The sequence below is a fragment of the Anopheles arabiensis genome, chromosome 2, assembly GCF_016920715.1.
Source record: "Anopheles arabiensis isolate DONGOLA chromosome 2, AaraD3, whole genome shotgun sequence".
NCBI classification, from domain to species: Eukaryota; Metazoa; Arthropoda; class Insecta; order Diptera; family Culicidae; genus Anopheles; species Anopheles arabiensis.
In genome coordinates, this window is record NC_053517.1 from 4,525,001 (window position 1) to 4,538,461 (window position 13,461).

At 46.5% G+C, this 13,461-nt stretch overlaps 2 protein-coding genes across 18 annotated transcripts in view; both read right to left on the reverse strand.

The window, feature by feature from the left end:
- The window catches only part of LOC120896737 (cubilin), an 89,625-nt gene that overhangs the window by 17,564 nt on the left and 58,600 nt on the right, over positions 1 to 13,461 (reverse strand). For 16 of the 17 annotated variants that reach the window (XR_005738456.1, XM_040301128.1, XM_040301127.1 and 13 more), the window contains exons 5-6: positions 2,670 to 2,789; positions 757 to 934 (exon numbers count right to left, since the gene is read on the reverse strand). Coding sequence is in view for 16 of the 17 variants with exons in the window: in XM_040301128.1 (XP_040157062.1) it covers positions 757 to 934; positions 2,670 to 2,789 (298 nt within the window). In the remaining variant the exon portion in view is untranslated. The remainder of the gene's footprint in view (positions 1 to 756; positions 935 to 2,669; positions 2,790 to 13,461) is intronic. The other variant, XM_040301129.1, reaches the window with a different exon arrangement.
- LOC120896738 (EF-hand calcium-binding domain-containing protein 1-like) lies at positions 3,283 to 4,191 on the reverse strand. The gene has a single exon (XM_040301134.1). The coding sequence runs from the start codon at positions 4,075 to 4,077 to the stop codon at positions 3,439 to 3,441; it is 639 nt and encodes a 212-aa protein (XP_040157068.1). The 5' UTR covers positions 4,078 to 4,191; the 3' UTR covers positions 3,283 to 3,438.

Here is a 13,461-nt window from a genome sequence, read left to right on the forward strand (position 1 = left end):
GTGGTGTATTTTTTGTGCGTTTGCCGATTCATTGACGAACAAACATGGTAGTTGAGTTGAGAAAAAGAGAGGGAGAGAGAAAAGAAACGAGAAACAAATGAAGTGATTTGATGTGCAGGTGCGCTCGTTCTTTTCACACGTTGCCGATGAAGTAACACGTGCTCTTTGCTCAACAGACATTTTTTAGAACATTTTTTTGTGTGATTTCTTCTTGAGAACCGTTTTGCAACATTAACTTCTAGCTTCTTGGGGTAGTTTGGGGGTAAAACAATGGAAAAGACTTCATGAACTCGTTGCTCTTGGAGGTTTAATGCTTTCTAATGCTGTTTTCTTTCGTTGTTTCACATCATTTTCAACTCTTTTTTATGAGAAATGTAATGAAAAAGGTTTCTAATTAATGGCTTAAACCACAAATTAATTTTAACGATCGATTACAGGAGTTACTTGAATTCGCCGCTGATAAGTGAAGTCAAACTACACAACTCAACTCGTAACGGTTGCTTTCAAACAGTACAGCAACACAAACAAACATTGAAGCACATATATTGAAGCTTTCTTATTATTAATTTAAATGTATCTCTTTTGATTGTCTACCCACTGTTTAATCTTTTAATTTTACGATTTTATGGCAAAGCTTTGCCGGGTAAACAACAGTGACCGGTGATACGTTTAAACAGTGCGTACAAGCAACGGGCTACAACATGGAAACGCTTTGCAACACATACACATTGCTAGCAACAGATTCGTTCTACTCACTCTGGAGGCGTTCCTCGTAGGCTGAACGACGTAAAGGACACATCGACACGCTGCCCGGGACCTGCTAGGAAGATGTACAGACACTGTCGCGAGTGATTGCTCGGGTTGGAGAGCATCGGGGCGCTAAACGTTCCGTTGGATGGTCCACCAGCCCGGGACACGAACGTTTGGTCACATTCTGCGTTGCGGCGGCGGCGGCGGGCGTTTACGACGAAACGAAAGGCAAAGAAACGAAAAAAAAGGAAGATAGAAAAATGGTTAAGTAAATGGCACACGCTATTATTGCATTATCGCTCCACCCTGCCCGGACTGGGCAACTTCGGCTCAGCTCAACCGCCCACGTGGTTTCGCTTGCATACTAATACACACGCACACACACACACACATCCACACATATGCGCTGATCGGTTGAGATGAAAGCTGGCATGAAGGAAAATGGATATAATTCGGTTCGATAAACCGGTTGATGATGTGTTTTTACTTGGAGCAATCCGGTTAGGGAGCTAAACGTACTAACAGCTGCCAACGTACGGCGGCACGGTGGGTTGCCTGTTTTTTACATATTTGCTTTCAATCTAAAAAAACACTCTTACATACGCTTACACACACTCACACATACACACTACTAAATACAGAATGAATGAAAGCTAAAACACTTACTACGGAAAGCAATGATATTTTACACCAATTTGTCAGATTGCAAGTGTAACATTGCCGTTATTAATTGTGTTTATAAATTTTACACCATGTGACACCTCCAATGTCCCCGCGTGGAGTGTGTGAAAGTTGAAGCATTGCGCTTAAATTACGACAAGCGGTCCCCAACAAGCACCGGAAGAGAAGAGAAAGGACGGCCCCAGCCATCCTGCCCCAAACGACGTGTGTACATGTTCCCTTCGGCCCGAACCACGTGCCCCCGGTTCCCTACAGCATCAACCCATGGCAGCAACAAATTACAACGACATATCGAAAGCACTCTAATGAGCTACTAACTAACGACAGCAAAGAAAAACTACAACATACGACACAATTCGCCCAATCTCTACGGTAAACGAAACGCAACAAATACAGCTGTGTGTGAGAGTGTGTTTTTGTGTGAGTGTGTGTGTGTCAGGGTGGTTGGCAGGTGAGTGCAGCGTGTGCAAGTTTAAAAAAGCTACAATTTGTCACTCTTTCGGTCGGAACCAGCAAGGCTGGAAATGGAAACTAAAAGCTCGATCGGAATATAAATACTTTCGCACACACACGCACACAGTCACACAAAGCCACACTCAGTATGAAATTAAATTTGCATGTAGTGTTTGTGTTTGTGTGTGTGTGTGTGTGTGTGTGTGTGTGTTGAACCGCAAAAGAAAAACAGACAAAAACAACTAGAACAAATGAGGCACAACCGAAAACGTGGCATGTCGGGTGGAACACATAACCTTCAAACAACACGTGATTTATTTGTAACTAGTGCACAAAGGTGTGTCGGATGTAGGGGGAGCGGGTGCGATATGCGAACACAGCACGCAGGCCTTAGAAAATGGTACCCAACAGTAGCAATACTGATTTGCTGTTATTTGCTGTTTGAGTCGTTTTGGTCGCTTTTCTTTAAAATGCAAGCTACAATTCCCAGCCCGGAATCGAACCCGCCTGACCAATGCGCGGTGAGAGTACATCGAAACGTGAGGCAAAACACAGGGCATTAAAAACTAACGAATTTCGGTGAGAGATGCAAACAAGACAAGATCGTACGAAACAACGGTTTGAGATGAGAAAAAACAAACAAACAAAGAGACAAAGAGTATAAACAATACTAAACCAAACCCGATCTTGCTCGTGTGTTGGAGGCCACAACCAAGAACAATGAGAAACGCAAACAAGGTGGTAGCGGTTAGAGTAGTATTAGAAAATGGAAAGTGAACACATACTTGGCGCCTTTGTGGGTCGCGACAATGGCTCCAAATACTGCACCATCGAGATGCGGGACCGCGAGTCCGTGTACGCACTGGCGGCAATGTGCCGCGCGACATCTACGTCGTCGGAGGCCACTGGAAGAAGTGGGGGGCAACCGGGAGAATGCGTGTGAAAATCGGGGAGAGGTGTGAGTGAAGAGACACATTTAGTAGGATGGTTTTACTCTGCACGTGGGGAATGGAGGTGTGAAATTGAAGACGGATGTGTAAGGTGTGAGTGTGTGTGTGTGTGGATAGAGCTTAACGCTGTAATCCTATGAAGAACATGTCACACATTTAAGACAAATCCGACAGATTATGAAGATTAAAGTAGATTTCGCTGTAGAGCATCGTTTTGAGACGAAAATATTGTGTTACTTTGAAGAGCAGGAATGTCCTATCTGTACAGGTTGGTGGAACTGTTGGCATCCCAAGGTCTCACTTTAACCCAGGATATCATAGCATCAAATGGTAAGCATTTCAGCAATTTTATCCCAGAATGACTTCAATAAAGACACCAACAGGTGACATTGAAGATCCTCCCGAGGCATATATCGCCCAACCCAAAGCTTATTTCATACTCGTCAACTTATCTTTCAACATCTTTCTATCCCCTCTTCAAAATAAATGCTTATTTCTTTATTTCACTTGCTGCTCTCAATAGATTTAATGTTCAATATTCCGGAATGTTCATGCTCAAAGTAATCCTCACCAGCATGTTTACTCATCAAACTAACGTTTCTCCCTACATAACCAGAAACGTCGTGGCGAACGCTTCCACGTGAATCCGATCCGGCAGGGCCTGGCCGAGACATTCCAACAACAGCGGCGTGCCCAGCACACTCTTCCGATAGTCCTCGAACGAAATCGCCCCGTCCCGATCCAGGTCCAGCCGCGTCATCAAGATGTCGACCAGATCCTTCACCGCCTCATCGACGCCTTCCTCCTGCCGGACGCAGCCCCTCATCAGCACCATCAGGAAGTCGCGCCGGATCATGCCCTCGCGCTGGATGTCATACACCCGGTAGCAGTACTGGATCTTCTCCTCGAGCGTACCGCGCACGTACAGCGACACCATCCGGGCCCACGTTTCCATCGACACGTGCGCACTGTTTCCCCCGTCCAGCGCGGCGTAGATGCGCCGTATCACCGCCATATCCGTAATGCCGAACGCCGTATCGAACACGGTCGTGAGCTGCTGGCGCGAGATTTGCCCTCCTGCCGCGTCCGGATCGTTCTTCAGTATCTTGTAGTACACCAGCAGCACCACCTCCAGCTCCTGGTGGGTGAAGTGGGTCGAGCGGGCCAACCGCTTCACCAGACCGCTCACCTTGCTCAGAAACCGGATCTCCTCCGCCGTGTCGAGTGTCGCGTCTAGATTCATGGTCCCCCGGAACGACACCCCGGGTGCAAAGCTTCCTCTTTCCCAACGCCCAACTTGTAGCGTTGACGAACGCGTTGACTGGAGCAGCCTACTACGCTGTCACCAGACTCTTTTGCGAAAAGTATCTCTTTACCAAAGAAAATGGCACACAGGTGTTTTCTAAAAAGTTGTACTCTAGCGAACTGTGAACTGGCAAAGTTTTGGTGCGGAATGAACACACTCCTTCCCCCCACACACACTAACCACTCTTTCCAACCACCAACAAAAACGATGGATGCGCCGAAATATCTTCAGAAGAAGCACGGTTATTACTAGCGCTTCGTATTTTTTACGATGCAATTGATATTAATTTCCCTGCCTTGTCCACCCCGTGCGAGTGGCACTGTACCTGCAGGAGTTTTCGTGCAGGAGCAAGCCGCAGGTACAGGAAAACTTTGTCCTCCAGCCCGTACTGGAGCGCAGCTCGGAGTCTGTGCCAGGGTGCCGTTCACCGCCAACTTCATCAAGGCCACCTGCTGCTATTTGGTAAATTGAATTAACCTTCTTAATATCGTCCCTTTTTGCTGAGTGCCATCCCTCACTTCTCTAACCACGCTCGTCCACCTCACTGTGTGTGTGTGTGAGGCTCTCACGATACGATAACTTTTCCCACTTGATGACCGGCACGACCTCTCGAACGCCTTCGTCCCTTTCGGCTCGAGAGTATGTCTATTCCATTTCCATAATTACGGCGCGTCCCAAATTTTCATCAAATCATCCACTTTCTCCCAACACACACACACACACGTACCGACCCGTGCTAGCAATTTCGAATGTCTCTATATCTCGCACCACAGGCAGCAATTTGTCCGAATTCGCTCCACCCCTGACAGACGCCATACAAACGCTCACCCCTCAAACCGTGTCACCTTAAAGCCTCTCGGGCTGGCGTTTAAATGTTGATGCAAAGTTTTTCATCCCGCCTGCCGCACACGAAACAGGACAGGAAACAAGGGAACGCTTCGGGTAATAAACTTCTAATTGGAAATCCATAATTCACGGCGCTACATCGGCGCCGAGGAGAACGTGGAGAGGTAATGGGCGTCCTGGTGCCTATTGCTTTTTTCCACGGGAGGAAGGTTGTGATGCAAATGAGGTAATGAAGGGGGTTTGAAGCTTTGCTGTGTAGGTTGTGCTTCACATTGCAAAAGGATTAATCGGTCGGGAGATTTGTAGGGCTAGGGCACACACACACAGAGAGAACCTGGAGCGAAACCTGGTAAGTCGGCCGTGTCAAGCCAGCCCCGTAAATCACTTAATCCGGCACGTAATCCGAAATGTTCGCCCGCGATTGCCAAGTGTTTATCATAATTCACACACAGCGTCAGCGCGTGCACACGGTGTGGAAAACAAAAGCTGTCCCGAAGCGAAGCGGGATATACAGCAACGCATCGAAAAATAAATCCTGCCGCTGGCCCTTCACAGGGTCCCCGCTGACCGCTGCCGGCTTATGCGAGAGCTCTGATGTGAGTTAATGAATTCGATCCTCCCTATTTTGGTCGATAAAGTCGGACTCAAACCAGCATTAAATCCAGTGAACGAGCTCAACTCACTAGAAACATCCCAATGACACAGAAGCTCGATATTTCATTACATGCTGTCAATAGTTCCTTCACGGAACTTACAAAAACGGATAAAGTGGGAAGCATGTCATTAGAATTCGCCCGTTTATATACACCTAACAAGACCGCCAACCAGTGATTAAGATCCTTTCGCTGTGCTTTCAAAAGTGCGAAAGTTTGAAACACTTGGCACTCAGCTCGCCTCCTCTCCATCCCATGCGCCACTTCCCAGACCCCGTTCAATCCGTGTACCGGAACAGTTTATGATGGAACTTAAATTGCGCTTCCGTTTGGCCTCCGGGGTCGCGCTGACAGTTTTTCATCTCTCCCAACCCCAATTGGGTATGTTTGTGTGTGGGTATAGGGAGGACCGTGATGATTATTCAGTGACAATATTTCTTCACCGCATGCTTCCGCACCGTACCCCCCATTGTCACCCGGAATGCCTCCCGGCGTGCAACATTTTGCGTGTGGAATCGGATGTTATTTATATTCAAATTAGGTAACACACTCACGTGCCATCGAAAGAGCGGGTACGCCCGTGCACGATGAAGCTACGCATATGCGCACAAACACACACACATACATCAACATATACTAAATTGCCTTCCCGAGCCGTGTCGGAAATCCGGTCAAACTGGCGGAAGCGGCGGCTGCAAACAGTTGACGTTGACGGCGGGCATGGAGCTTGAAACGGGTTGGATGTATTTTTTGTTTCCCGCGTGCTATCTATTCCCTTCCACCTTTTTCCAAAGGGACACGGTTACACGTCAACAGGGCGATATTTGAATGTCTGATATCGCGCAAAACGCCACAATCCGCTCAAACCAGCCGTGCGGGAGAATGATTGGTGAGGCAATCTTTCACAATTCACGCGCAAAATAAAACAATAACCTTGTTTGTGCCAAAGAGCTAGATTTATTTATTTACTAGCGTCTAATACCAGATTGCGATAAAAGCTTCCTTTGCTGTTGCTGTTCACGCCCAACCAAGCAAGGGGGCAGCAGCAAAAGAAAGCAGTGGAAAAGTCCCTTCCACAGCAGGGCGCAACAACAGTAAAAGCTCATAACTCTTTTGCGCGCATGTTTTGCGCGATTGTCGGTTTGACGGTGGGGTGATTGGTTTTTGCGGGGGGGCACACTGATTGGATATTCGAACATTGAAACAAGTTGATTGCCTTTTTTGAGAGAGTTTTCAAAACTATACTTTACACAACATCACATCACGCTTGCTTCTATTCGCGGAAGAACTAAATTCTGTTAAATAAAACTGTTCCGAATGGAAAGCTTTTTAATTATTGCAATACACACCACTATGCTGTCATGAATATTATCATTAAAAGCTTTTCTTACAATTTCTCCACCTAAATCAAAGTGACACATTCGTCCATTCATTTCCATTCCATTTAATTTCTCATCTAAATCAAATTAAAATCAAACCTAAACCCCCAAATGCGGCTACACTTTAAGTAATGAGGCAGCTCATCGATACGTCCCACTTCAATCTCTCTTTCCATTTTTGCCGCTATTGCTTTCTAGTTAAGAGACCCTAAGCACTGGCAAAATCACAGCCACAATTCCTGCAAACTTCAATAACTTCAGCTAATGAAATCCGCAAGCGATACAGTGCCATCGTACCGAAACCGTCTGAATAATTTAAATTCAATCAACATATACCCTTCCCCACTGTGTGTGTGTGTGTGTGTGTGCTGGAAATAGTGGCTGTAAGTAGGACGGCACGAGCCAAAGGGTACATTTCAAGCTGATACAGTTCGAAATTGGGTCAAATTAAGGATCTTGGCCAGTTCGTTGTCACCTTCTGTTTTATGGACTGAACAGCGTTTGTCGTTCAACAGTAAGCTCAAATGTCAGCTATGGCTCGTTTATGTAGCAGTGTGTGTGTGTGTGTGTGTGTGTGTGTGTGTGTGTGTCTGTGTGTGCGTATGTTTGCAAAATGTTAATACCGGTCAGTGCTGACCGTCACCAGAAGCCGATGTGCTAGTGAATAATTGATGCTAATCAATCGAAACTGACAGCTGCACGATCCGGTTGCCTGAACCATCAAGAGGGTTGATGATTCGCAGGGGAACATTGCGAACTTCATAAGGTCAGGGCCATATTGTTCTACAAGACTTTGTTGTTACTTTTTGCACCTTGTTGGCGAGTGTTGTTTGATGGTTATACATACAATGTGAGTACATGTAAGCGTTAAATAATTAGGCCGACGCTGAATATTAGTGTAATGCTAGATAGGATAACCTTATTCCAATTTAAACATCATCACATAACAATGAAATTGTTGAGTACTTTTTCCATACTACAACGTTTTATGTAGCTCATTGAAACGCAAAACCATACAACCAACTAGTGACATCGTTTTCCTCTGCCTTACGTTATTTCAAGCACTGAATCGGAGCAGAATGCTTTCCATATCATCCCATAAAAGAGAATAAAAATAGCAACTATTTGACTCGAGCTAACCTACTGAAATATTTCCATTCCTTCCTTGTACTCCCTTGTCCATCATCACCAGCAGACAACATCCGTCAAAAAGCATTCGGAAACATTTGCCCTTACCGCGGGGTAACCAAACCTACGCACTAGACCGGGAAACCGGCACGTGTGTGTGTGCCGGGATGCGTGATTGTTCCAGAAACACACACGCACAAAAAAACATTCACTACAACAATCGTGCCTCCTGTTTTGCGGCGGAAGCATACTTGGGCGAGGTAAACCACCGCACCGGGGATCGTAAAATATTTCAATAAACAAATTTCTTACCACACGTGGTGGCGTGGCGGTCGCAGCGATCCGCCATTCGCTAAAAAGCTCCAAACCCAACAGACCACGGGTTTGTGGCTCTTGTTTTTGCCCCCATTGCGAAAGCTCAATGCATTGCAAAAAATGGAGGAAAACAAATACCCTAACATGTGTACGCAACGCTTTTGTGACTACATAAAAACGGAGATTGTGCGTGTGCGTGAGGATGGAGGTTAAAGGTGTGTGGGGAAGTACCGAAAAATGTCCCACACACACACACACGCACACACTACCCGGTGGGCAGAATGGCGATTGAACAAAACAAAAATAGGAACATAAAATACAACATCCTAACCGAGCTCGTTTTCCCGTGATCTCGTGGCCGACCTCAACGTTTGCGCATAACCAATCGAACCAACGATTGTGCAATGTCCCCTGGAGTGGAAGTTTTGGAGGGTCTCCCTGCCCCTGTCATACGAGTGTTTTGGTGCTTTTTTGCCAATTCTTTCAAACAGTTTCAAACGTGAGATGAATTACTTATCAAACCTAAACACACATACAGTTGTGTGACGCAGTCTTTTCTACACCACGTCGCAATCCTAGAGAGCTTCCTTCATTCTTTGGCTAGTAGGGCGATGTTTTGAACTTACCTGAAAATAGAAGAAATAAACAGAAAAAAAACTTCATTAATAAAAATGGCTCCTTCATCTGCTTGCACTAACAGCGACCCACCGCAAGACCAAATTAATACAGGTGTGGAAATTTGCGGTAAAATTGAAATCCGTTTCCATTGTCCATGTCCTTCCTCGGCAGCCTGACCCGAGCCGAAAACTCCCCATACCGAACGATAATAAATTACTGTTACGCACCACCGTTTCCTGCACCGACACCGCCTTCTTCCTCTCGAAGCTCGAGGGAAAAACTGTACCGTTTTTTATACCAAACCCAACTCCGCACGGTGGTATTGCAACAAGCGGAGGAAGAAACCCTGTCTGAAATTACACACTCACCCCGGGGCTCGGCACGATACGATCAAGATCGATTGATTGTTGTTTGGAGGAAAGTTAATCTCGGTTCGATTAAAAATTTCTAATCTTCCGTACCTTACCTTTCACCGGGTTGCGCTACAAAAACAACACAATACACGGCAAAAGGGACAAGGAAAGGTGGCCCGGGTAAAAACAGGTACCCAAGCTGGCACATCTTTTCCCGATACTTAATCTTGTTGTGTTCTACTTTTTTGCTCTTGCACCTTTTTGTACCTTTTTTTTTTTTGCTTGGGAGGCCCCAGTTTTACGTCATCGGTTCGGTACGTTATCAGTATCTTCGGTTCGGGGGCGATTTAAGGATGTGGGTTTGGGGTCCCCCCTCCCCTCGGGTCCCAGCTAGATTGCTCCCTGTGACAGCGAACGTGAGCTGAAACCGGGACACACTCCCACTCCCAGTTGGCCGACCGAAAAGGACATCTGCCGAGATAGGCAAGATACCAGCACGCGGCAAAGTAAAAACCCTTATCCGTCAAAGCCGAATCGCAGGCGGGGAAAGCTACACCAACGGAAGCGAAAAACAGGAAAAAGGCGATGGAAATGGAATTGATTGTGATTAGAAGCGTTGACGTGGGTTACGGACTGCGTTTTGTGTTGGGCATGGGTGTACATCGGGCTGCTCGAGATCACTTCCCGAAACCCTGTGACTAAAGTTGAGTTATTGTAGGACTCTTCATAGACCACGCCAGCCCTCTTCATGCTTCACGCCGGGGCCGGGATGAAATTTTAACCAAACGTTCCTGTGCCCACATATCAAGATGGCACCCAAACCGACACACACACACACACACACACACACACACACACACACACACACACACACACACACACACACACACACACACACAAAGATACTCTGAAAGACTTTCCAATGCGTCCCATACTCGCCTCATCGCCCTGTCCCAGGGCGTCCGACAGGCAGTGCCGAATCGATTTACACTTCAACAGCTGCTCGAGTCGAACACGATCGACACATGGGTCCACCCCACCTGGTCCCTACCCCTCCCCGGCCACATGTAACAGAAGATGCGATATCGATTCATCTCCCAGCGGACAGACGACAAGTGCATGAGCATCGACGTACTTCAAAACCCGTGGCCCGTCCCACCGAGCGAAAATCCAATCACGCCGCACCACGATACACTGTTGCCGTGCGCTTCCAGGCCCTGCCCTGCGCGCATCAAATGGGCCAATATTTTCATCCCGTTTAGGTAAGCTGGGTACGGATTTCTTTACACACACACACACACACACACACACACACATGCACGTTGCGCATCGCGTGGGAAGAGGAACTGCAGTTCGATGATTTTCATTGACACAGCGCTGCGTTACTGATAAGCCGGTACATCCTTTTGCACGTCGGTGGCGATGAGACTTTGGCTTCGATGCTTGCGGCCGAGGGACAAGCGCGGATGGCTGTAACAGTGCTCGAGGACACTCGACACGCTCGGGAAACCTGATGAATGAAGCTGATTGAATGTTGATTGAATGGATTGCTTCATTTCGTTCGCTGATGACCAGAGTTTCATTTTCGTTCGGGCTGCTGCTTCTCGGTTGGCTTGGTTTGGACTGTAAAGCAAATCGGGGCAAATTCTATAGCCTTTCAGTACAGTTTTCATTTTGTAAGCCTGAGTTTTATTTTCGCCTGCAGTTTGCGATTTTCTAGTAAGCGCCATCTGCTTCAAAAGGCATTTTTACGGCATGAGTTTGGTGGCATTTGTCGAGCGTTTCATGTATATGGTGTGTTAAAAGCGTGCTTGGATACGTGAATGTAACTACCAAACGTTTAATTCAAGCTAAATGAGCTAAAGTAAAATGAAAATAAAACAACTCTTTTGAAATTGAATAAAAAAAGCAGCTTTTCCAATTATAATGTGTGTTTCATAAACTAAATCTCTCATCTATTCAACTCACGGTAAATCAACTATTCATATCAATTACCATTGACTGAATGCATCCAAAATTTTCATTATTCTTCTCATGAACTGAGACTTCTCTTGCTTAGATTCAACCATTTGCTTTAAAAACTGGAACTGAAAAAAGGTCCACAAATTCTATCCCTACAATCTACCATAACCTTCCGTCACTTTAACTCATCTGACAGTGGCAGAGAAATGTTACTTCTGGGTTTCCATTCTATTTCTTTCAGCCTCGTTTTCAGCCTCCATTCCACTTCGCCATACCAACTCACTCGTTACACCGCTCATCCGCAAATAAAGGAAAGGAAATTAAACCATCGCTCAAACTCCTACCAAATGCACCTCGTTGCCTTATGCTTCCCGGGAAGAATGTCCCATCAGCAGGAATCGTGTCGCAGGAACCCGCCTCAAAAGTGGGTCTCTCGCTCTCGCAATGAAACGGTAATGAAGCATCCATCCATCCAACCGTCCATCTAGTGTCAACCGAGTCGGAACGAAACCTGTGGAGACTTGCCGCTGAAGACGTGTGTATGTATAAGTGTGTGTGTGTTTTTACCGGAACACATTCTCCAACCTGTAACACAATGGAATAGAAGATCTCGTCGCACAGGTACGCTTCGATCGTCTAATTGCGTCCCATCGTACCTCGCTTCGCTACGCAGGCTGATCCCGCAAGTGTATGAGCCGGAATATCCGGACGGAAAGAACCAACGGTACAGGATCAGTGCTCGATATTCCCTCCCCGCTGAGATAAATATTTGTTGTTTGTCAAACATAATTTTTGATGGATTTTTCTGGGCGCGAAGAATCACAGGCGCTCACAGGAAGCACAACATTCTCCTCGTTTGCCGTGCGACATCGTGTGCCCAGGGAACGCAAATACTGCCACCGCTGCAAATAGCTGCCTGTACAAACTGGCTGGATATTGTGCGGTTTTCACTTGTTTTGTGCAAGATTAAAGAGATTCAAGGAAGTGACATTTTCAATGATATCTTGTAGAAAATCATTTGCAAACTGTTTGGAACACTGTGCAGTTAATTTCGTACCTTAATTGTCGTTGATTGTGCGTTGGGGAAAAACACGACATCTTTCTTTTCCATTACTCGGAAGATACCGTAGGAAGTGCCGTACGCCGTACGATCCAATTGTTTTCTCGCACACGCTAACTGACTAGCGAGGCCACGCTCCGGCAATATTTTCCAATAGCAACCATCAGCAACATACGCAACACATACAGTAGCCTCCTTCGGGCAGGCGAGAGCACAGCAAGTGCCCGGTAAAAAGCTCACAACTGTCTGCGTTTATGACAGCTTTCCCTCCCTCGTGGACAGGAAGTGGCAATGGACAACTGGCTTCACAGCTGCCCGTAGCTATCATGAATAATTTTCCGATAAATTTCACACAACTATCCTTGAATGTGACAGCTTTGTGATGCTGCAGCCTGTAGCCTGTGAATTCTTATACACCGCTGGCCCCCCTCGCAATTGCTCATTCGCCTGAACAAAACATGCATTTAATCGTTCCATCGCTCCCAGAAACACACGCCAGACGTCTCGATCCTAGGAAAACAGAACAACAGTGTGCATGATAGTATAGCTGTTTTCCCCCTCCCACGTGTATCTGTGTGTTTTGAATTGGTTTGCGTCGATGCTTTTATTTAAAGCACCATTTCAACCATCACAGCGCTCGGTCACCGGTTTTATAAACCAAAACCGCCCAAGGATCGTTTAAACGGTAGAGAGCCAATAAAGCGGCCCAGCTCGAAGCCGCCAGAAGATTCAACCTCAAAATGAAGCATAAAAAACCACCTCCACCATCACAGAAAGCCTTTGCTACAGCTTCCTGTCTGCTCGTTAAAGAGAGAGATGCCACAGTGTCCTTTCGGAATCGAAATCGGGGAGACAAAGTTTAAAATTAGATTTGCCCTGCCATGATGAAAGCGCACCAGGGCTGCGACACCGCTCAGCGCTTCTACCACACCATCATCATCGGCCATCGCCATCATCGTGCTCATCATGATACCGTACTTCACGAAGGGCCCCTTTTCATTGACGAT

Coding starts and splice junctions, on each gene's coding strand:
- LOC120896738 (XM_040301134.1), bottom strand. CDS start 4,077: ATGAATCTAGACGCGACACTCGACACGGCGGAGGAGATCCGGTTTCTG.